We start from the raw sequence: 27,740 nt of genomic DNA, 5'->3' as shown, positions 1-27,740 counted from the left end.
CCGAACTATTGTCACAAATGAAAAATAACTTGTACCCAATCTTTTTTCACTGTAGTTACATTCATTTTCTTAGAAGTTTTTAAAATTGTATTACCTCATATTTCTCGTTCCGAAAACACAATTTTTTCGAGAAATCTTCATATATTTGGATAAAGAGAATATTTATTTGTTACTGTTAATTTCGAGATAACATATAGTAATTTATTTAAAATAAAAAAAATAAAAATAAAAAAAATTGAGATTAGTAAAATATATTATCTAACAACCTTGAAGTTGAAAAATGACCCCTTTATTTTTTTTTTTTAATATTCTATATTAAATAAATATTTAATAACATAATAAACATATATCATGTAATTTATTTTAAATAAATATTGCCATAAGTCTGTATAAAATAAATCACTTAATTGTTTGCTATATTAAATTAACCATTTAAGTTTATAATATAAATTACGAATATATAATATCTAGGAACAGTTATCGAGGTAATCAAAGTCTGTGACAAAAATATTATAGAAAAGTATTGAATGTATCAATATAATATGTCATGTATGTTTTTTAAATTACAAACAACGTTTGATACATCTCCTTCAATATGCTCATACCAGCATTTAGTTGCTTTTGGACGATCCTCGTAGACCATTAAAAATATTCAATGTCAATATATTTGAATTTATCTCTTAAATTTGCTCCCGTTTAGTATACTCGTATTATATGAGTATATAAAAAATAATAATAACAAAGATTCAAATGTTGAAGAAAAAATAGTTGCCAGACTACATTTCAGTGGTTTTCAGCTTAATTTCTCGGCACTCTTCCAAAATAAGTGTAAGTATTATCCTACTGAATTATTACGATAAATGAATGGGTCACAAACCAGCATTGTTCCTTTATTTTCTATAAGGTTTCTCTGTATAGACTTTGTACTAGTTACTCAATAAGTTTTTGAAAATAATTTATTAAAATATAATTTAAACATGATAAGTCGTTCAATCGTATTTTGAGGGGTGAAACAGGCAAGCTTATTGTATGCTTACCTACAATATTAGATCGAATATTACATTCAATACGTAAAATGTAAAATGGTGTAGCCATTATAATGTAACAACAGATGTGGCAGCCCAGTTATTGTATGAAATAATGATGACAGATATACTGAATACTCAGACAATAAGGACTCACCATTGAAGAAATGAAAATGCTGTTTAAAAATATCAAAATGTCTCAAATTGTAATTGATGAAACTATATAACATACATTTTCTCTATTTATGATTTGTATTTCTCAAATAATAATTCATGAATTTTCCGAGGACGGGATACACACAAAACAATTGTTTCTCGGTGTTTACAAAACGCTATTACATGAAGTCCCACAAATTTATTCCACATGACAACAAATTAATTTTGGAATAACCTTTACCAAATTTATTATGAAATTTTCATTATCATCTCTATGAATTGTTCTTGAACGCCCACTAAGTACTTGGTGATGATAATTGAATGTGATCCTCCGAATAAAATAGTTTTCATCGGAATATATTATTGTATTATACAATAAAATAGATACCTACCTAATTAAACGAAACGTAGAAAAATGTTACCGGATTCAAAATCGTATATCCATGATATAAAAAAAATTATTTATAAAACTTTTAGAGCTTTCTTTTTATCAAAAAATATGAAAAGAATTTAATTTTAATAGAAATATTTTATACTTTATACATATCTGGGAAAACCTATAAAAACAATTTGATGAACAGAACACTTATTTTCTTGTTATTTATAAATTTAGACGGTGAAGGAGATACTCGCATAAAAAAATACAAAACATATTATGAACACAACTGGTAATAAGCGAAATATCTTAATTAATTTTGTAATCATTTAGGTAGTGAATATTTAATCACCATTTTTGGATCCATACTTAGCAGCATTATACATCAATTGGAAGGTAGCTGACAGTTTACCTTTTAATCGTAGTATATTCAATATCTTGTCAAACTATGTTTAATGGTCAGTATCGCACTGCATTATAAACACGTAGGGAATGATTTATTTTGCACAAGTAGCTCATGTTGTGAGTCCACGGACTACGTCTGATCGGTTCTGAATCTAAAAATACATCACAAATTATGAATTCACTGAAATTTCAAACATTAGGAATAAATTAATAAAAAAAAAGTTTTATGTAATATAAAGTAAAAATAAAGCACTAATTAATAATAACTATATCAAATACATTTTTTTTTAAATAATTGTTATTAAATAAGTTAATATTTCTTTTTCGGTATAGTTTTATTAATATTTTAATTTATTTATTTATTTAAAAATGCTTAGTTTTATTTTGATATTGAATATAAATAATTCTAATATATTATAAATTGACGTTTTATCAATTTTATAAAGTTCCTTTTCATTATTCTATAATTAGATTTAGAAATATTTTGTATTTTATTTCTAAAGTAAATTAATTTAAAGAAATTTTTGTATGTATTAATTTAAACAATGAAAATATTTTTAACATAATTAAATCATCAACTTATATTTTAAAAAAGGTTACCCCATACGGGAACCAAAATCTCTAAAAGTAAATTTATAACTTACATATATACTTTTAAAATGTTTTAAATTACATTTAAATTTGAACTAATTTGTGGATATTTTATTGATAAGATTTTTAATAGTCAAAGAAGTTAATAATAAATTATAGAGTGGATTTCAATAAAAATGTAATTTATTTAATATAATTTAAAATGTTTTGTAATTTGTGGTTAAATAACATAATATTAAAAAGCATTAAATTATAAAATTTAATCATTTTTAAGACACTTTGATCATATAATTTTATATATTTATATAAATTATTATTAAATATCTCTTGTGGGTTCAGTTTAAATTCGTATATGTAAGTTTTCAACTCATATTTGAGGTTAGTGTTTTTTTTTTTTCGTACATTCTTCTTTACATTTGGACAGTGACTATATAATTTCCGAATTGCCTTTTTTATTTCAACTTTTAATATACTTTAGTTATTTACATATATTTGTCTTAAGCTAGAACCCATATAAATATTAATTATATGTTTGATATGTAAATTTTGATTTGTATTAAAATACAATTTATGTTAGTAGCATATTCAGCGAGGTTCCTGTATTTTACTAGCTTGCTATTTCAGTATTTGTTTAAGAAATTGTTAAAATTATTATTTAAATAAAAAGTACGGAAATACGAGTAATTTTCTAAATAATTGAACAGAGTTTCTTAATGAAACTAAATGTACTGTTAATAGTTTTATAAATATTATCAAAAATGTTCAAGAATTATATTGTTATATTGTTAAAATAAAGCCTTAAACTATGAGGGAAAAATATGAATATTGTTGAAAAATGAATAAGATTTTAATAAAAAATAATGAACTTTTGATTTTTCTGTCACTTCATCTGAAGATAATTTCGTATTATTTGCTGTCATAAATTTGCAGGTGATAAAAAATCTTCACATTTGAAATTTTTAAATATGATTCTGAATGAGGCTTAGTTTACTAGAATGATATTATACTATAATTTCATTTTTCAAATTGTATGCAGTTATTTCATTTTTCAAATTGTATGCAGTTATATGAAAAAATAAGTATTATTCCAATTCATTTAAATATTTTCTAAATTGTTTAAATTTAGTTGGAATATTGTATAATTAATGGTTTGTAAAATCAATTTAAGAAATCAAAATTTAAATATTTTACGAAGAAATATATTTGTTATATATATATATATCTATTTTATAAATAGAACGAAACTTACACATATATATTTTTTTTGTTTACTTTAAAAACGCTTAAAAACTCTTATTCACCATAAATTTTAATTCAGATGTAATATTTAAATATAATAATTTTTCAAACACTTGCAAAGTTCTGAAGCAAATTGACAAAAATATGTGAAACTATTGTAACTATTTTTTAGTTGGCAAGCTATTGTTATTTGTTAATATAATTTATTTATAGGATGCTAAAATCAATGAAAATAATTATTTTATAATATATATTCATTTAATACAATATCTCCATGTTGATGAAATTAACTATACTATATGAAAGTATAATATATTCTATGTACAAAATATAAATTCATGTAAAAATTCAGCCACATTATTTATTAGAAAAATTTCGAAATCACTTAGTACACTTAGTTTAAGCACTATTTAAAATGTGACTTCAACTATGTTACATATTGTATTGTGACCTAATATATTTAAAAAAATGTATATTAAATTCTCATCGCTTTGTAATTAATTTCCAAAAAATTTAAATGATTACTCTCGGCAAACGAATATGTACGCATTAAGTTTCTGAATTTAATTATTCCATCCATTAGGCATGATGAAAACTGTTTGCGTAAATATTTATAATTCTATAGTCATGAAAATAAATTAATTTATTTCTTACAACAACGTTATGGTCTTTAAATATCAAGGAAATAATAAAATATTAATCATAAATTGTAATATTTATGTCATCGTAACATACTAGCAGCCTGTAAAGAAGATTTAAAAATCAGTAGGGAAAAAACGAAGATAATGAAATGACTAAAGAATGAAGAGAATACGGACGATTATGATGAAGACGTATTTATTTAAAAAGTTAAAGAGTTTCAGTATTTAGGAGCCATGCTAAGTATCAAGAATGATTGGCAAAAAGAAGTTGGAATAAGAATAACAAAGGTCGAAAGGCTGCATTCGCACTTAGTAAGTTTTTTAAATAAAAATTATTTTCAAAGAAAACAAAGTCAAGGTTGTACATGAAAATAATAAGACCCACGCTAACCTATGAGTGCAAAACCTGGAAACCATTAGTAATACAGAAAGGAGTCTAAGGACTTTTGAGAATAAAGTGTGGAGAATTATTTGCGGTCCTGTCTATGATAACAAAACAGGTGCGTGGAGAAGAAAATTTAATTGGAAACTACAGGATGAGTTGAGACTGACACCAGTCAGTAGCTTCATAAGTGGCCAGCGAATACAATGGTTTGGTAACGTAATGCGCAGGAAGATACGGTTAGGGTGGTGTTGGAATAGAGGCCTACAGGGAAGAGGTCTCATGGACGGCTTAGAAAGTGATGGTTGGATACCAATTGAGAAGATCTCAATAAAATAGGATTACGAAAGTGGAGTTCATAACAGAGAAGAATGAAGGCAGATCGTAATGGCGGCAAAAACTCTTCGAGAGTAATAAATACCAGCAGCAGAAGAAGTAACACATATGAATCAACAAACCCCAAACAAATAAAACTAAAACTTCGAAAAAAAAATACAATAAGAAAATAAAAAATATTCGAATATGACGAAGTAATGTTTGTTTATTGTGTTTAATAAATTGAAATATTTTCTCAAATAAAATTATTATTTTTTTTTTTTTAATACAAATAACGTCAATTAATGTTCATTTTATTTCATAACAAATTTTGTAAAAATAAAGAAGTAGTTAAAAAAAAAATTAACATTTTTTAGTATTACTTATAATAAATATTCAAACGTAACAATGTTGTATTACTCGTTTACTATCGTAAAATTTGAATAAGCATTTTATTGTGAACCCAGTTTTGACAATGACTTTTATCTATTATTATACCTATCATTATAACATAAAAACTTCCATATAAAAAATTACTCAACAATAGAGCTTAAATTTTATAAAATGTCATTAAAAGTACATAATTTAATAGATCCCGGAGATTTTAATATTGTTAAACGGAACACACCCTAAATAATGTAGACAACATTTTAACAAAATGCTTGGTAGAATAATTAATTTGTAGCAAGGTTATATTATACTAAACTGTCAAATTATATTGCAAGTTAGATAAATATTTTTTATTTTTTGGTATCTTGGGAAGCATTTTAAGAAAATACTATTATGTTAAACATAAATGTTTTTAGTAAAATAGTTAACAATGTGTTTTCGTTGAAGTAGTATTAGATACTATATTGAATGTTTTATAATTTTAATTTTGATACCATCAAGATATTTTACTAAAATAAAAAAACTTATAAGTAAATGTTTCCATTCATTTTGTCAGAAGAAAGTTCTAAATTATTTTTAATCTGTTGAAAAAGTAATTTTCGTCTTCAATTTTTTATATTTTATTCATATTCCACATGAAATATTAATTTTTTTCAAATACAATAATACCCTTATTAAAAATATCGAGTACATCGTTGATAGGTTTATAATATTTATTATTATTCTCTAGTTTAAAAACTATTAAAAAAATGCTATACATATGTATATGTTGCACAATAGTTTATTGGTAATATTAAATACATCAAATAAATATCAAATACGTCATAGTGGTATACATAATTATGGGATCAGTACATTTGCCCAACAACCTCAAATTATATTATAAATAATAAATGTATCGAAAATTATTAAAAATTTTAATAAAATATTATATTATACCTATTATGTTATTTACAAATTAATATTAAATTTTAAAATCATGCAATTAATAACTGTGTAAAAAATTAATAATAATACAAACATTATACTACTTACAATTTAATTTTATAAGCGATTCTTATGAATCTATCGTGAATCACGGTAAAATACGATTGAGAACGTTATTTTTGGTAACACAATTGAGAACTTAATAATATAATATACTATACTATACTATACTTGATACTTATTACCTTTTCACATAGATTGATAATATTCATGATAAAATATTCATCTGATTTAGATTTTTTTTTAATTATTGTATATTCATATTGTATATTAATAAATAATAATAATAATACAATAATGAAATAGTAATAAAATATTGTATATCAGTATTACGTACAGTAAAAATATGTAAAATATACTGTCGGGCCTTGGACAAATGTTGTGTCGGGCAAACGTAATGTCGGGAAAATGTAGTGTCGGGCAAACGTATTGTCGAGCAAATGAAGTGTCGGGCAAACATATCAAACCTCATAATTATGTTGAACTTATCTTTATTCTTACATAGAAAAAATGTTTGTATAATAAAATCCATAATATTCTATATTCTGCGCACAACCCGGAGATTGAGTTCTTGGACTGACAAAAAAAAGGGGGACGAATCAAAATAAATGATCTTTATAAATATACTGTTTTACATGATTTCTTTTCTTGATCTATGACCACCAGACTCTGTAATTACTTGATGTTTTTCAGAAACTCCAACTTCGTAATCGATTTTAGAAGTCATGTCACGACTTCTTGGATGTTTTGAATAATAGCAAAACGTTTCTTCAGTATTACAGAAACGAGAAAAAAAATAAATAAATGAAAAGTGAACGGGCGTTGGTACTGAGATGTAAGCACCGTGGTTAGTGATGAAACATTGAAACTTGTTTGAATTCTAAAACCCTGAACCGAACTCAGCGTGTATATAGGTCTACTCCTTTGTTGTGGAGACAAGGAAATATCTAAATACCATTAAATAAATAGATTTGTTCACACTGTACTGCCTTCGGAGTTAAGTTCACGGTTATATTTATCGTTGTAATAAAAAATTATAAAAACAACGATTATTTTAACTTTTTATGTAACTATCACGAATTTTTCGACCGAACTTAGTGAATGTCTTACGCTCGAATAGTCAAAAATACATTCTACAATAGACACAATATAAACTATGTATGATCACCGTTATACTTTTCTGTACAGCTCATACGTTTCTATGGTAGTTTTTCAGTGGTCAACAAAGTAATTTCATCCCAGTAGTCCGTTAACTCCGGTAACTCCGTTGCTTCATAATTTAAATTTAACCGAGTATCTAAATAATAATTCCACGCAAAAACATGTGTACCTTTTGTTCAGGCCAAGTGCGTAAAGTCTTATTACGCTTAACATCGGACACCAAAATGCATATGTCCACCGAAAAGTAACTTAATGAATACTATGTGTATTTGTATGTTTATGTAGCTCAATCAGAGTGGTTGGAATTGCCTCGCAAATTTTTTGTGTGTATATATATTTCAACAAAAAAACTAATTGTTAATGTAATTTCGAAAAATAATTTAATAGCATAGTATAAGATGTCTTGTCAGCAATGCAATCATCAAAAATAGTAATAATAATTATAATAAAATAATACAAATTTTTTACTCACAATCCCACGGAGAGTAGATTGGCCACCCGCTGTTTAAATCTAAAATAATTCTAAGTTCACGTTTCAAGCAGACACTTAATGTTAACTAATTTTGTTTTAATAACTTGCATATGTTGGCACACAATGCAAACTTTTACAATAATAATAATACACGCGGTAGTGCAATAAAAAAAAAAAAAAAAAAACAATGATTAACAAATAAATGCGGTGATGCAATAAACAATACTAATAAATAAAAGCGGTGGTGTAAATGAAAAAACAATAATAATTATTGACAATGGGATGTGTTCACTGCTATACTACGAACGAGAAGAATAATTTTAACATGGGCGCTGGGCCTTATGATTATATTACATATACATTTAGAAAAAAGATAAACATTGCATAATTAAGAAATGTTTTTAATATTATTTTGAACATGTGCGTATGTGTGTGTGTGCATATATCCGATATCAGGCAGTGGTGGCACGTATGATTTTACCTGTTATCATTTCACACCTTTGGTTTTATTCATAGTTATATTCATTAATAGTTTTATATATATTCAATAGTTTTATTCATTTTATTCATGGTTTTATACATCGAATACAATATAATATATATGAGCTATAAAATAAATAGTTTAACTGCATTACTTTATTGCATGTAAATACTGTTTATGTTATTTTTATAAAAATATCAGACCCTAGAACTATATATACAGCTATCGTCTTATACATTTTCAATAAAAAACATTTAATCACATTTTGCTTCTTGAAATGATTAAATTTATTTTTGTTATCGCATTTCGGTACAAAAAAAATGTAACAAATATTCTTGGAATGTTAACATGGAACTTCTGTCAATCGCTTGCGGAATATTTTGTGTTTATCACATTTATTAAGTTTTATGTGAGTGATTATCGTTGTGCTGTAAGAACTACTTCAAACGTATTATTATCTATTTTTGTATTTTAACTATAAAAGTGATATTTAAAAATATTATACAAAATCCATTCATTTCCAATAACTTGTGTATACAATATGGAAAATAAGTCGTAAACAAAGTTTAAATACATCGTCAAAATCTCAAATTAAAATATGTAGGTATCTAACCTTGTACAAATTTTCAAAAATAAGAGAAGTTAAATTATTTCTTTTGTGTCACAGGATCATTATTAAAAAATGGTGATTTAAATCACCTTAGCGTAGAACTGACCACCCACAAACCTAATAGACCATTAACAACCAATATAATAGATAATAAAAAAGTAAAAAAAAAAAAAAAGTATTCAATAAATTAAGTATTTACAACGGAAATATAAGTACCTACATACGTGGATGAATATTTTCTCTGAACTACCGTGCCCTTGGCGAATTTTATTTTAGTGCTTATATTATAAACATAAAAAAAAAGTTAACTAAAACGCATCACTTTACTTTGCTACACCCTTGGCAACCACCTTTTTCGTCAATTTCTAGTTACGATACTCATGTTCTATAGTCATGATTAAAAAAAAAAAGAAAAAAATAAGTTATAAGCCAAATTAAACAATATAAATAATAAAATCTCTACTTAAATTTAAAAAAAAAAATAACTTTGAATATAAACAATGCCCAATTTTATTTTACATGACCTATAGTGTCTCTGACAATTTAATATTTTTTTCTGTTTAAATTTCTTTTGATTTTCTTACGCGTATCGCAATAAACGGGCATTTAAAATAAAAAAAATGGTAAAGTAAATTGTTTACATATATTGTTTAAATTTATTTATTTACATAGTGGGATACGAAAATGCGAGTCCACGTTATTATTATTGCTGTAACAATTAAATCATCAATTTCGAAAATGGCTCATATTTGAAAATTAAAATTTTTCAGAAAACTAAAAAAACTGATTTTCTTTTGAATTATTTTCTTTATTTTAGCAATCAACAATAATTCATTCATACATTCATCACAATAGAAAAGTAATATGAGCCCTCCTCGCTCATAAAATATCGATGTATTTGTGTGAAAAAGCCAAGGTCAGCAAACACCCACCTACCTAAAGTACCTAATCAGTGACACTGGATTTCTAAATAACTATAATTATTATTCATATCAAAATTCAATAAGTTAATAAAATAAAATTAAGTTGAAAAAATACAGGAATTAAAAATAATCACTAATTACCCACCTCGATCTGTAAACGAAAAATTTTGGTAGTCTTGTAAAACTTAAATATAGTTAAGAATTTATTAAATTTCAGTTTTAACGAAAGAATACTGTTGCAAATATGAGTACATTTTTAATTTTATGTATATTTATATTGGTACTTTGTGAGCCTCTTAAAATATATTTGATTTATTTTTTACAAATTGTTAATATGTTATAACATTTGGCACAATTTGGTAAAAATACAAAACAATTAAATCTACCGTAAATGAAATTAATAGCTTAGTACTTTTTATACTCAGATTTAAAAAAGGAAAAATTAATTCTTATATATTTATTTTTAATACATTTCCTTTTTAGTATTTTATTTATTTATTTAAATTAACACAATTATATTTGAAATCTTCATAAGGAATTAATCAAGTTCTATTAAATTTGAATCTAAAGTAAATCTTGACAATGACTTGGAAAACAAAGAATTAAATCATTCATTGAAATCATTCAAAAATCGTTTATTGAGTACGACCGATAGATAGCTTTAATATGATCAAAAACGTTTTATTGTTCTTGAAATTGATGTTTAGAATTGTTTCACTGTACATTCAATAAGATTAGGACTTAATACTTGATTGAATATTACACATTTAGTACAGAAAGAGGTTGGATTTAATTATCTAATGTTATGTAGTAATACCATATGTACACAGTGGATTGAAAATTCTAATTTTACCCGTAGGACTTTAGATTGCATGTTGTTTTTCAGATTTTTCAGTTTAAACTATACTGACTAGTGGCTAGAAGTGAAAACAAATTCAAATTGGTTTTTTGGATTTCTTCGACGACGTAACTTATTAACACACAGTGAATCGACAGGATGAGTAGGATTTAGAACTATTCGTTTAACTAAAGCATACGAGTACATGTACAATTTTCTAAATAATTAAAATTACTAGATTTTGCTTTTTGGTTTAAGAAGAAAATGTATAGATAACTAGACATATCTTTTTATCAATAACCTATAGCAGCGTTTCCCAAACTGTGGTCCGCACTTATACCAAAGGTGGTCAGTGAACGTAAATTAAAAATACACTAAGTGTTATTATTTATTATTGTTTTTAATTTGTATTTGTATTAAGGGATCCGCGATCACTTTTACTATCTCTGAGGGGTCCGACAGACAAAAAGTTTGGGAAACCTTGTCCTATAGCAATTAAAATAGTTCATTGAAACTGATAAAATGCAATGTTTATGTTATCAAATAAAAATATCTGAAGTATACAAATAATATGTGCTAAATAAAACCAGAATTGAAATGTTTGAAAATTGTTTAACTTAAACCCAATTAGAAATAACTCAATCAGTATCTTAGATAAATACTTATTGCATATAACCAAAAAGTTTCTAGCCCTAATAGTAAATTGTTAATGACTCATTTAGTTTAATAATTCACAATTCAGTTACATTGAGTATACATAGCTCATTTTATTTTTTTCGAATAAAGTAAGCGTCCTAATAGCTGGAACTTTATTTTACCCGTTATCTTTATTGAAATAATTCAACTAATAATACATTGATTTTAGTATATTAACAAAAAATAATTTATTAAACTTTATGAATCTTCAAGATTTTTTTTATTCATTTTATTATATATTCAAGTATTCTTCTGATTCTAAATTTCTCAACCAAGTGAGTACACTTTTCCTTTTTAAATTACATGCCAAGTTTTCCAATTTTAACACGCTCGCCTACTGTTACTAATTTCCTAACTATATACTATTATTCTTTGCCATTTAAGAATTATATTCCTAAAGTAAACTTGAGAAACTTTATAACTAAGAATTAATTTTTTTTTAGATGCTTGTTAAACATTGGTGAAAACATATATATTATTATTATTGTTAACCTTTCATTTATTTATAAAATAAAATAAATATAAATGTATAAATGTACAAACGGAGAAAGAAAGGGAAATTTAACAACAAACCACATTGTTTTTCTGAGAAAAATGTATTTTTAATGTTATACAAGAACCTAATAATTGCTTATGTATTATCAATATTATAGTCATTTCTATAATTTTGTATTATTAGCTCATTAAAGTATATTGACATTGACAGTGTCGGATTAAAGACTAATGCCATCCTGGAACAAAATATTTTTGCCCCCTTCCCCTGAAAAAAACAAGGTTTTAATGAGACAAAAAAAAAAATTACTGGTTTCTATGTATAAATAAAAAAAATAAAATACTAACTTCATTTCTTCAACCAAATCAGATTCTATGCATAAAATTGATAAATTAGAATTCTTTCTTGGATTAATGAAGATCTTAAATAATATTTTATACGTTTTAAAACAGAAAACGATCTTATACCATTTGCATTTGAAGAAGATAAAGTGCAAATAATTCTTAAAACGATTTCGATATTAGGAAATTATGCCTCTAAAGACGATGTTTTTAATGTTCTCAGTAGTGAAGTAAAAGTATTATTGACTTCTGACTGGAATGTTGAACAATATTTTTTGAATTGAATCAATTCTTCTACAAAATATATTTCTATGTCTGAATTGTACAATTTAACATTTAAGAAAAAAAAATAACTGAAAATCAAATCAGAGCAATGTAATAGAAAACACTATAAATGTCAATAACAGGTCTATCAGCAAAACATATAAAAATTACATCAGATTCGATTTAAAAGTTGCACACTTTATGGAATACCCTACATATATTTTTTTTCGAATCATAATTGAAAAAACACTTTTGTTTAAATAATTATTACACTTTATATTTATTAATTTTTTTATTTTTTGGCATTTTCATTTATGCCACCCCACTAAATTTGCCATCCTGAAGCAAATGCTCCTTTTGCACCTAATTTAATCCAGCCCTGAGTATAGAATATAATATAAAAATAATGATAATAGTAGAAATAAAATATGAAGTTGTCAATAAATTTTTAAATGTTAACTATACTATAAAATATCAAAATAATATATAATTTAGGCTGAGATTAAATTACAAAACCTAATTTGAATTATTTTATGCAAATATCATAGTATTACGACATAATTTACAGTGGACAACTGAACATTAACTTTTTAAATATTCAAAAGTAAAAAAATCTTGTATAAGTGTACTTTTTAATTCACATAAGTAACAAACACCAACAAAAAGTTATATAAAATATTATCACAGTAAATTTGAATTCATCAAATTCAAGAAATTATCTTTAAAATTTATGAATTATCTGGAAGATCATCATTTTAATATGATAATACTTATTATAATACTTGTCTCTCTCTTATATATATATATATATTACTATGAAAACTGTAAAAGTTAAATCTATGACAGTTATAATACACGTATTAGAACTCTTTTGAAATTGTAAAAATAATTTCTTTTTCTACGAGTAGGTACTTATTTAAATAAATCTAAAAAAATATTATATACTCGTATCATACATATTTTTTTTCTAAAAATTAAATTAACAGATTAAATCATTGACATTGGATAGTATTATATATTCCAATATATTAGCATATTGTGTATATAGTATATAATGTTGGATATTTTCTTACTTTACAGCTAACTTTTTATTTTTTATTTTTATTTTCTAATTTATTATAACTTTAAATAAATGATAATTTTATTTAATAAAACGTGTAATAAATACGTGTTATTTTTATATGTAGACACCAGACGGTCGTGGCAGTATTCATAAATAATATATAGAAAATATTGCTTAAACTTTATTTTATACTTATATCTTTCTTCTTTATTATTTCCTAAAAATACTTTTATCGTACTACAGTAATAATTTAAAAACTTATTATATTATACTATTTCAAATAAAAACTGTAAAACTTTAATATACCTAGGTACCTTTTTATTTTAAATCATAACCAATAGGCTTTTTATCCGAAAAAATAAATATAAATTATCATTTATCATACCTAGAATAAAAAATGAATAAATATTTAATCAACAGTTCAAAATTTCATTCGCGATATAATAGTTATTAAAAAAAAAATCATAATATACTTGTATCAGAATGTTGTATATAATCTAGAAATTAGACAATTATAATAATCTTGTTTGTATTTAAATATATTTTTTAAAAAAATATATTCGTATAGATAACTCAATATTAAATTGCTGCACAACCAATGATTGAAGAAAATCGAAATAAAAATGAATGGAAGTAAAAAATATAAGCAGCTTCGGAATTTTAAAATAAAAAGAATGAAGATATTTTTTTCCCTCATATTCATTAGTAATCAAAAATAAAAAAAGTTCTTAAATGTGTTAATAAAAAATTTAAAATCATAATGTATATAATGTACTTCATTATATTAATGAACGATAATTTGGGCAATAATAAGTTATGACTTATAATATTGTGATGATTTTAAAAAGAGAAATGTATTTACGATCAAAATAAATATATTTAATTATTTATAAATATTAATATATAATTTAATAATTAAGTGATCACATGATTTTGAAAAGAAAAACTTTATTTGTAACCTTAATTATAATTAAAAAATGCTCCACTCTTAATTCGAATAGTATTAGTAATCGAAATGCATACAATTGAGTTTATATTAATACAAATAAAGTTACAAATAAAGTTTTTCTGTTCAAAACCATGTGATCACTTAATTATTAAATTATATATTAATATTTATAAATAATTAAATATATTTATTTTGATCGTAAATATATTTCTCTTTTTAAAATCATCACAATATTATAAGTCATAACTCATTATCACCCAAATTATTGTTCTCAAAAAATGCATCTATTTAGGTAGGTATTTTATCATATTAACATTAAATTCTCTAATACATGAATGCGTTTTGTAATAATTACACTAAACATTAGAGGGAAAAATACTCATTTCACGTTATTTTTTTTATCAAGTTATCTATAAAAATGGCAATAGTTTGTGCAGGAAATGAAAGTTAGTTACCTTATTTCTTTATAGTTTCTTTGGTATAGTACATCATTCGAGATGAAGAAGTAGAATAATTAAGTGTCATGGTAATTGTTTTAATAATTTCAAACACAACTTTTTCCAAGATAATTATTTTCAAATTTAATAAACGTAAGATGAGACTGTAATATTGAAAATTTATAAAATAAAATGATTTGAAACTATTTTAATTAAGCGTAAACTATCCAACTATTCTCTATCGATAGTGTTCTACTTAAGCCAATAGATGACTGTAACTAAGTGCAAAGAAAATTTTTAACCGTTAATATATATATATATATATATATAAATTATTAGGCTAAATTTTAAAATTAATATATATTAAAAATATATTAACAACTAATATAACTATAACTAAACAATCAAATATTAAAATTATCATAATTTATCAAAAGTACTATTCTAACAGCTAATTTCTTAATAATATAATTTGAGTCGATCGTATTCAATAAATCTTTTTTTTTTTACATTCATCAACATAATGCTTATATCTATGTTGATAGATATTTATGACTATAAGCTATATTTTAAATAAATGTGAAATTTGCAAACATGTTTTAAACATATATGAGTTCATTAAAAACAAATACTTTTCTTTATAACTTAATTAACTTTACTTAGTGATTTATTGACTTAACATTAAGAAGATACAGAATTTTTTTGAAACTCAATTTTAACTTTTCATACATTCTTATTTTATTTTATTTATAATAATAAACTTATTTTCATCATAATTAATTTTTTATGCTTTTATTTATTTGCTTTTTTTGATTATCTGATTTTTTTATATAATACATTTCTAATACTCACAGTTAATAATCATGAATATAAAATGTATAAATATAATAAACAAACAGCAGTTTATTTTTTCATAGCTTGTAGTATGTAGAAAAAATATACCTAAAATCAACAATAATTAATAAAGCCAAGTAAAAAAACACACAGTTCTACAGAAATCATTTTATCGGTTGAACTCTAAGACAATAAAAAAATTAATAAGTACATTTCTCAATGACAGCCAGAATTTATCTATATTATTAATTATCATCTAATTTTTATCTAAAAAATTTTAAAAATGAATAACTTAACATTGATTTTAAATAAAAAAGAAAAAAATATATTGATTTATGAATATATAATGATACGCAATCGTATTGATAAAATTGATTGCAATTAGATATCACAGGTTTTCAGCAATAGAAAAAAAATGTTCACTTTCAATTACTAAAAAACTGTTTTTATCAAGTTCAATTCAAATAACGTCTAATGGTTGCATCCATGTAGATACTAACCAATCTTACCATAACAATAGGCTGGCGTATCAATACATAAAAAAACCAATGAATAATAATTAAAATAATTTAAGAATTTATCGTCCCACTATTGACTTCATTAGTTGAATTATTGTAAGTGCATTAATGTTTAAATATTTAAAATATAATGCATGGAAATTATTAATAAATTAAAAAATACGTTATGATTTATAATTATCTAATACAATTAAAGTCTAGACGCATTTATACTATGTAAAGAACGTAGGTTAGTAAATATTTATAATATGCTTATAAATAAAATGAAAATAGTTCAACTGGTGAATATAAATCATACGTTCCACCAACAAAATTGGGCCAATGTGAAGCAGGACTATAGTTAAGACATAGAAATGAACTTTGGAATAGATTATCTATAACCATATCTTGAATATTTAATTATTATCATCCTACATACATTTTAAAACCACCCTTTGAACACACAGAAAAAAAATTTATAAGTGTTTACAAATGAAATTAAAAGGTAACCTAGAACTCATAACTTATATAAATATATTTCATTTTATCAAAACCATACACTTTTTAAATTTAAAAGTTTCATATTACATAGTAGAATTTATCTCGGAAAACTTTTTACCCGATTTTATTTTTATGACGCTCAAGTATGACGTTTTGCTTTCATATCTTAGAAGTTACAACTCTTACATTATCAGTTATATTTAAATGCTTAAGTCCCTACACTAATATATTAGCTTCATCGTAGTTCGTCTATTGTATGTTGTAAAATCAAAATATTTTATAAACCCTTTTATTTATTCAAAAAAAATATTAGTATTGATACTGAATATTAAAAATTTGATTTAAATGTTGAGGTCATATTGAAAAAAAATACATATTAAAAAGATTGTATTTTAATGATTAACTTTTTTTATATACTTTAATCGTTTATTTTCAAAACAATACATACATTTAAATGTAATAAATGTCTTTAAATCTTTAATAAAAAAAAATAAATAAATAAATGTAGTAGAGTTTTTAATAAAAAATCGAACGCAATCAATTCGTAAAACAAGATTAAATAGTCCCATTATAAAGTATTATTTGGATAAACATTTCAAAGGATCTATTGCATTTGACAAGTTTATTTTTTTATTTTAACGAAAACTGAACAATACATATTATTCTAAATAGGACTAGGATATATGTACAATAAAAAATGGTATGATATGCATTTAGTTTATTAAAAATATGCAAAAATATGCAATGAATATTATTATGCCAAAAAATATGAAAATATACTTATAAAAAATAAGAACACATTTTATAATTAATAAAATAGTGTTCTAGACTATTAATGTTATTCATATGTGTTACACAAAACAATTTCATTATGTTTTAAATTTTAAAAATTAAACGGTATTCTGTTAGATCTTTATTTGTTCTTATATTTACATCATATAATGTAATTTTCACTTATTTAAATGTAGTAACTTTCATATTACTTATAATATACATATATTTTAGTTTTCTATTTTTTTTCTAACACATTTTTTAATTTTTTTTTTTAACCTTTTCAGCAACTGTTTCTTTGTTTTGGCCAAGTTTGGATTTGGTGTTTTCAACAATCGCAAACTATCATCGAGTGAAAGTGAAGAATTTTCTAATCTTAAAATAGATTGAGTGATAAAGCCTAAGTTACTTTTCATATAAGCTAAATCGTTTTTAATACTTCCATTTTCAAATAAAACTGTAGCATTTTTATTCGACTTTGCAATATTATTGTTTAAAGAAAAAAATCATCGATTTGATAAAATAAAAATTATCAGCATAATTTTATGTATCATCCAGTCAAGTTCCCCGTCCCATAAGTATAAGTTAGGAAGGCAAGTTTAATTCTGAAATAGTTTTCGAAATTTCATCACACGACATGGAACTTTTGGATCATGAAAATATTTTTTTTTCACAACTTACGTTGTCAATGTTCGGATACTCAAGTTTTATCGTCTTACTAACTCTGTTTATTTCATGATACACATGATAAAATTTCATATAACAAAAAATAAAGACTTGCATTTTTCACGTTGTTATAGTCAAATTATACGATAATATTAATTGTATTCAAAATATGCATTTTGTCACAAAATATGCTAAAATATGCAAAATAAAAAACACCACCATTTACCTTATTGTGAGGGTGATTCGTGGACATTATTTACAAAAACATTAATTAGAAGTTACACAAAAAATATACTGTGACATATAAATCCTAGCCTAATTATAATTATTGTTTATTTTTTTAATGTTAACAATGAATTATTCAAATGTATTAACCTAACGAGTTATACTGAAAAGTAATTTTTATTCCGTCAAATTGTTGAGTAATATTAAAATAATTGCGAAGAAATAAACATAATGTAATTGTACCATTTTATAATATAGATCATGTTAATTTATTGGTTTTATCATCAATTTCAATATTTTATAAACATTTATAAAATAAATATTTATTTTTTGTTTTTATAGATGGACCTGATGAAAGTCAGCGTCGTATTATACATCTCATTAATTTTAATGCTTAATAAGTATTCGGATTGTACGACACATCCTCGGGTCAAAATGTATGGGCCTAAGGTAACAGTTGTTGATCGCCGGAAACCCGAAACGAAAATTGGATCTGATGTCAATGATGAAGTAAAAATTATTTCCCAACCAGAACACTATTTGGATGAACCTAGTTGTCTCGAATTGCGTATAATGTGGCGTACTTCACAACGGCAGAATCAATTGACGCAATCAGCTAATAGTATACCGATGGCTTTTGATCCATTTGCATTTAGTGCATGGGAGGATTATATTAAACCGAGGTACATAAACAGGCAAAAATCAATGATGTTCGAACGAGCAATACCAGACAGGTAATATTGTTATTTGCTTAGATAAATTCTATTTCCAAAACTAACAGATGAATTATACTATAATCGTTGACTGGAACTGAAAACAATAACTAAATATATACGGGGTGCATTGAAATGACCTAGATTTTTTGTTCGATTATCACTATAGTGATTTTCAATTTCCAAAACTCAAATTATCATAATAACCATCAAATATATAGTTGTTTCATACTCCAAACCCATTGTATAAGAGTTTATTACTTCTATCGTACATAAATATAATTGGCATAAATAGATATAAGATAGTAGCAATTTTGTTATTTCTACACTAACATAAATAATGTTATTTTTAAATTTGTATAAAATAAGTAAAGTTTACAAAAATATGTTTTTTAAATATTTAATAAAATAAGATATCATTTTAATAATCACCATTACGTATTCAATTTGAGCATTAAATTTAATTATTATGAACTTTTTATTCTTAAAAATTAATCGGAATTTGAGTTTAACTTTAACTATATATTTATTTATAAACACACTAATTTTAACTGTTAAAACGATAAATATAAATTTTAATTAAAAAAGCACAAGTAGACATTTTATATGTATACATGTATATACATACATATTTGCTAATAAATTATACAAAATTACTATTATTAATGATAAAAATTCTTACTTGATTAATGAAACAATATCTGGTATTAAAATTTCAATTATAAATGTATCAATGTAACATTAAAATAAAAGCTATAATACCTATTATTTAATAAGTTTCAACAAGAATATATTAAAAGATAAAAAAAATATTATATTATATAAAGATAAGTTATTCATACCATTTAATAGAACATAAAGTGTCACCTAATAATAGCTTTATTACGCAAATAATTTCATTATAAAGAAATAAACAAATTATTTATACATAGAAATAAATAAATAATTAAAAACTTCCCCATCTTCTTCAGCTTTTGCAGTTTTTAAAGGACTGTCACTGTCTCTACTATATTTTTCAATCTGACTCTGTCGATGCTATTCTCTATCATTATTCCCTATAAGCACTTATTTAGATCATCGTTGACTTTACCAATTCAGCGTTATCTAGGCTGACTTTTAAGTTATCTAGGTCTCTTCTCGTATATTTTTCTTCAAATACTTCCTTTATTATTCCATTTGACCTTCATACTTGGCCTGCTAACTCGATTCTTTTAATCGTTAGATATGCATTAATTCCAGGTTTTTGATAATCCTAACGATAAAATGTACAGTATTTTACAAACGTTGATTTTATGCATATAAAATATTTAAATAATAGCTGCAGCTATAGGTATTAGAGGAAAATGCGACGAACTTCCATCCACTTATCAATTGGGCATACTAAACTTTGAACCATTTATTGTAATCACATTGTTGCAAAACTTCCTTGCAACAGACAATCGTAAGGAATATCAATTTGTTTGCCATGCGAAAATGTTGATAGTGAAACGTAAGAGTTATCCTCTGGTATAACAGTACTATACGGTACTTGAATGTATTGAAAAACCGTGGTTTTGTAGGTTTTTGCTATTGTATCGATAAATAGAAGTTTCGCTGAACAAAATTCAACTATATATTTGAATTGATATTGCTTCAGTATTTGAAGTCGGTTAAATATTTATCATTTGGTAAACAATTTTGAATAATACAAAACATATAATTAACACTAGATTTATTTAATATACCTAATATTTAGAACACAAGAATATCATATCTATATTACAATGGTTTGATAGAACTAGTATACATTTGACAAATATTATGTTCACAGAATACATTCTAAACTAAAGTAAAAACTATGGGTAAAAATTGCAAAAATTATAGAATTATAAAAGATCGAATGTTGATAGTATACTCGTAACGTAAATGCATTTTAAATATTAACCGCTTATGGATTTCCAAAACTATAACCATTATTGTTAGAAATTATAATTTTCATTTGTCCTTCGTTCATTTTATACATTTTTAATTTATGTCGAAATAAAATCATACCTTCCCCGTGTCATTCTCATATTTGACACGATTTACAATTAAATCTGACAGTGAAATTTTTTTTTATTTTTATTTTTTTTTTTTATTGTAAAAGTGAATATAGTAAAATTGATTGACAATCATATATAAAACTGACAAATTTATTAAAATATATATAAATAATTCTTATAATACCTACTATATTTTTCATATAGTAACCAAGTGAAAAAAGGATAACGTGATAAATAATTACAACAATTATTAAAATTGTGTACAATTAGTCATTAATAATAAATAATAAATCATTGGAATGTTATTGTTAAGTATTCATTTGTTATTAATTTTCAGATATCATATCTACAGACAACTTAGACCCTTTGAAAAAATCGCTCGTTTAACCACTACCACAAGAGCTATTTTAGACGATCAATTAACCAGAAAAGCAAATTTATTTCGTTTGGGTTATCCTTTAGCAAAAATACCCTTGATATCCATGCGTTTGACGGCCAAAGATAGATTCCAAGAACTAAAACAACTCATGCGCCATGAAAAATCAAAAGACTATCAAAATGGTGGTGACGAAAATGAAACATTTTCCGTTGTTCCGATCACTACAATTACTTCCAATGAAACTGGTAAAAAACGACCGGGATATGAAACATTAATGTCACGACCTAGACATTTTTCACAAGGGCACTATATGAACATGAAACCAAACATTGAAGAAATCGAAGATAATTTGACTCCAACAGTTTTACCACAAGTATTGTCTTTTGATAATAATTAATATTAATAAGCACGACGCGTTTCGCATACACTTTTATCGTTTACCATATACTACACTTATAATAATACACTATATTTGACTTTAGGACAACCTTTTTTTACAACAGGCTAACGAATTTAGCAATTAATTTTTATTATATTTAATATAGCTACTGGACTTCATCGAAAAGACTCGTATGGAGTTATAGGGTTATTAAAATACAAGAAAAATTAAAAATAATATATATATATATATATATATATATATATATCAAAATACAAAAAAAATAATTTAATTAAATGACAATCAATTTATCAATAATAATGTGAAAACTATACAAAAATTGATAAATAACTATAGTAAAATTGTTTAAATGTATTTATGTATCATATACAGAATATGTAGATATTATACTTTAGTGTTTCCATAAATTATAATAGTTCGGACAAAGATTTCATTGGTTAGAAATTATTTATTATAATTTACAATATCTAGCTATTAATATAATGTTACGGGTTAATGGATTTTAAAACAATACATAAAGTTTTAATTGTAATTTCCTATATACTTGGTCAGTCAATCTTATATGCATTTAATTAAATATACCTACATATCAATCTCTAAATATTTTACTACGGTGAATGATGAACGACATTCTTCTCGACAATAAAATAATATATTTTGTGTTAAATTTTAACGCATGTAGTACTATTTAGTAATTAATTTGTTGTTTTACTTTTAACAACTATGCAGTTGATTAGAAGAAATTACTAATGTTGTTTGAAAAATATACAAACTGTATTCCTTAAATTATTTTTTTTTTAAATGACATTTCATCAAAATAAGTTTTTTTATTAAATTTCTAAAAAACCAAAGATTTTTTTTGGTCATAATAATAATAATATTTTTTAATTCCATAGATGTATAAAATTAAATTAAAATATTGATTTTTATTTACTTTAGTAAAGTTTTAATTTAGTTTAATTAAATATCTTATTATTTATTTATCACATCTTCGTTAACAAAAAAAAAATTACAAAAGGTAACATTACTTATGAAATTATTATAATGTTATAACTGCTATTACAAGTACCCATAATAATATTTTATTATTAAAAAGTCTGAGAATTTCCCATTTTTGACAAAAAATAACATAATGAACATCAACACCTGACATAAATAAATTGTTGGCATAATATCACACATATCAGAAATAAATTATTCATATTTATTTTTACATATTACTTTTTTGGTTTGATAGAATTTCACATAACTGTTTCTTTTTCAATTGAATAAATAAATCTCGATATGTTTACTGTGTACGCTATTAAATAATGTTAATAATACAAATTACATTTAAATATTTATATTATAAACCCAATATATTTAATAATAGTTCATACTTACATTTTAATAAAAATATATATATTCACAGCAAAATCATTTATTTACATAATCATGACCACACTTGTATTTAGCACTGAATCTCATATTAATTTAAGCATTAATTAAGCCATTTAAAACTCATCATTTCAACATATTGGCTTTTGACATACATGAATGATTTCACCTTCTGAAATATACACAAAACCGCACATTATAAATACCTACATTAGTTAATACATAAACATATACATTACAATACACGGTTATGAAAAACAAAATATTTAGTTTCAAATGTATAAAAAAATATCTATTTATTTCATATGAAAATAGTATTAATCAAAGAAATCATATAACCAAAAAAACAAAAAAATTACAATGTTTTGCCGCAATTTAAAACTTTTATTATTTTTCCCAATATAGTTAGTACTACTTTAAACATGATCATATTAAGGACTTTTTAATACTAAGACAGGTCATGAGCATGACCTTGTTCGAATAAAATTTAATATAAACAGCATTATATCCATCACTTTTGAGTAAGCCAGGCAGATATTATAAATTAATTCGTCTGGATTGTTTTATTTAAACATGTATTCTAGGAGGTTACGTAACATACATATTTTGTCAACGTTAAGCTAACAATATAAAAAAAAAAATTTTTGTCAGTGTGATTATTAATTATTAGTATTTAAGACTATAAATTTTATTTAAGAATATACATTGACAAAAAAAAAATCTATTTATACCTATGTTAGTTGAGATTATATTGTATTTAAACTAAAAAAATCCAACTGTACTAAAAATGATTTATTGATTCCTCTAGTTTTGTCCATATTTTATTATTTTTTTTTTCCATTTATGAATGATAGAACATTTTGTTATCATCCAAAATTTATTTAATAAACCCAATTTAAGATAGGGTTCTCAGTTTTATTCTTTAAAAATACGGGACATTTTAAATCATACCTATACTTATAATTTACATTGGTGTTAATTTGGGAAGGGGTGATGGGACTTATGTTGGCAATTAACATATCAAAAAAATGAAATATATAATGTTTGTTATACAAATTCTTTGATAACACTTGATAGTTAAAACTACATTTGGCCTCGATATAACATGTAATTTTCCTCGCAGATACTAAATATAATATAAAATAAAGTTAAACAGAATATTTGATACTTGAAACAAATATAAATTATAATGTAAATTAAAAATAAATAATTAATTGACTTTCCAATGATAAATTTATAGCAGAAATATTATATAAAAATTTAAATAATGTAAAAATAATTAGTTTTACTTACTTTTATACATTATTGATTATCTGCATATTTTTGACTAGAATGAATTCCTTTTTGTAGTTTTTCATTTTCTGAAAAAAGTTTTGATGAAGTTTAAATTAATGATAAATACCTACGCTCCACAGTAGTCAATGATAAATTATAATACTAAATATTTCATATTTCATGATTTTACACCGACAGTCATCAAAATGAATAAGGATATTCTTATCTATCTCGATGCCGAAAGTCGACCCTTTTATAGCCGTTATAATATCAGTATAACCCCAAAATCAACATAAAAATCATAAGAGATAATTTTCATTTGTTTCTCAGATTTTTTTTTATAATAAAATATTATTAACTGTTGTTTGATTTAGGTATTATAGTTTATTAATAGTTTAAAATTTAAAAAGCTAAATTATGTGAAAACTTTTCATTTTTAAAATAAGGGTACATATGAGACGGACTATCCAAAACTTGTGTCGAGACATCGGGACACTTCATTCTAATACGGGACACTCTCGTAAAATACGAGTCGTATGGGATCCCTAATTTAAAGGATAAATATCAAGTTGAATTTATCTTTATTTAAGCATTAAGTACGACTAGCTGTAGAATACTTATTTTAATTGATTACATTTTCAAGTTTAATATCTTAGACTTTATATTCAAAATTATACTTTCCATAATATCCAACAAAAATAATTTAATGCGTTTCCTTAATTAATGTGTATCATAATTATAGTTTGTTTCACATTTTCAGTATAAATCTTCACCGCTTATCAATTCATGGAATTCTAGATGGTAAATGTCATAAAGACAATATTGCGTCGACAGTGAAGCCCTGAATATATACTTACAAAATTATGAACATATTCAATAAGAATTCTACCCATTCATAGAAACTTACCATTTGTCTTCCTCCCAGCAATGAATTACCTAATTTGTTACGTTTATTCGTGTGTTTAAATAAAACAAAATGAAAGTAAGTAAAGTAATTTTTTATTTTATGATAGACGTTTATAGATTACTTTTAACTTAAAATTATTATACATTTTTAATTTAAGCATAAATTATTTGTTACTTTGAATGCCTGTTAAATCAACGTTAATTTTAATTGGATAAATGTATTAAATAATATATAATAACATTTTGATTAAGAATCCAAGGAAATTTAAATGAATTACAAAATAATTATGAACTTACATACGACTAAACTCTAAGTTTATAAATTAATGTATAAAATATTTTAATTAATTAGTTAAGCCACTTAGGTTATTTTATTTAGGGGTGATAATTGTTTCAATTAAATTACAAAAAAGTATGTAGATTTTGCCGCACTAATCAAATTTAACTGTGTCAATTACATTTTAAAACGAAATGTTTAATTATAAGTGAAATATAAGGTAAAACTGAAGACTTTAGAAAACACAAATTCACAAATTTAGATTCGTATGAAATAATAACAATAGTATATAATATAAATAACTACTTTATTATTCATTGATATAAAATTTAAAATAATATCTGGCTAGTCCAATTTTCTATTCCAAACTTATGAAGTGGCATTAGTTCCCTAAATCAATAAGTGTCTTGGATGCACTAAACTGGATAGAGTTGACTTGCGATAATCTAAAACATGAATGTGTGCGAAATTGTTTTCGTAAAGCCGGGTTAGGTTATATTTCATTAGTTTAATATACAATTGCTCAAATGAGATAAAAATAATAATAATAATACATATAAAAAAAATATACTGCATGGATAAACTATAAATTTATAATTTTTTATGTACGACATACGAGTATATAAATAGTACTTCAATAACTTCATTATATTAGTAGAAGAAAAAAATAAAATGCTCTTGAGTTTCTCTAATAATTACAAAAATACTAATTATTAGTAATTATATTAGTAATAAATTATAGATATTATATTAGTAATACTAAATATTAGTATTATTTTTATCATATATTAATATTATAATTAAATATAGGTATAATATTTATGTAAAAATAAATTTAGTATTATAGATAAATGCGGTTTGTGAATGTATTATTTTTTAATTACTTTTATTTGTAATACTTATTATTACCTTTTTAAAGGCTATGAACCTTGTCTTTTCAGATGAGGTGCCTTAAACATAAAGACATAAAAGTGAGACTGAATTCCTGAAAATGGAAATTCAGATTTTAGATTAAATTAACACGTATGAATATAAAGTAAAATTAAGAAAAACTCTTAGATTTATAGTATTACTGTAATATTTGGAATTAAGTTTCTTTTTTAGTTGATAAATAATCTTATTAATCTCAATTAATACTTCCATTGACTATATAATATATTATACATAAAAAATTAAATATATGTTTGAAAATTAAGTATTAATATGAACTATAAATATTATACAACTACATGAATATAATTAAAATATTTATTAAGATTTTACCCACCACTGACAATATAATAAAATAATAAAAATTAAATTTAAATTCATTTTTAATTGAAAATCGGTTGTACATTACAAATATATTAATACTCCAAGCTAAATATTTATTTGTTTAAATCTATATACAAACCGTTTGTTTATTTATTTATACATCATTAATATAAATGGTACATTAAATTATGTCGTAAAACTAAAATTAAATTTAACCGTAAGAAACTCATAAGTTCTTTTTTTTAAAAAAAAAAACAATTTTATCTCAATAATATTAATTGGAATTTAATAATAATGTATGCGTTACTTATTTTATTTAAAAACAATCTTAATTGATTTTCGCGTAAACAATTATAATAATATATTAAATTCCGTCTATATTCTAAAATAAATAATAAAGATACTGACG

The 27,740-nt window shown here is 23.5% G+C and overlaps 1 protein-coding gene and 1 long non-coding RNA gene across 3 annotated transcripts in view; one reads left to right on the top strand and one right to left on the bottom strand.

The window, feature by feature from the left end:
* Window positions 1–25,743, top strand: part of LOC112682707 — a 28,445-nt gene extending 2,702 nt beyond the window's left edge. The window contains exons 2-5 of one of the 2 annotated variants that reach the window (XM_025553392.1): window positions 18,126–18,196; window positions 19,072–19,463; window positions 21,801–22,215; window positions 25,655–25,743. In XM_025553392.1, the coding sequence (XP_025409177.1) occupies window positions 19,072–19,463; window positions 21,801–22,215; window positions 25,655–25,699 (852 nt within the window). In that variant the 5' untranslated portion in view covers window positions 18,126–18,196 and the 3' untranslated portion in view covers window positions 25,700–25,743. The remainder of the gene's footprint in view (window positions 1–18,125; window positions 18,197–19,071; window positions 19,464–21,800; window positions 22,216–25,654) is intronic. The other variant, XM_025553393.1, reaches the window with a different exon arrangement.
* On the bottom strand, window positions 1,967–8,292 carry LOC112682708. Its single transcript, XR_003148544.1, has 2 exons — window positions 8,141–8,292; window positions 1,967–2,114 (listed from the first exon to the last, which is right to left on the bottom strand). It is a non-coding gene; the product is annotated as an uncharacterized LOC112682708 (long non-coding RNA).
* Window positions 25,744–27,740: the final 1,997 nt, after the last annotated feature.

Source organism: Sipha flava, unplaced genomic scaffold (genome assembly GCF_003268045.1).
Source record: "Sipha flava isolate LNK unplaced genomic scaffold, YSA_version1 208_pilon_pilon, whole genome shotgun sequence".
NCBI lineage: Eukaryota > Metazoa > Arthropoda > Insecta > Hemiptera > Aphididae > Sipha > Sipha flava.
This window is presented reverse-complemented; position numbering and strand designations above follow the sequence as displayed.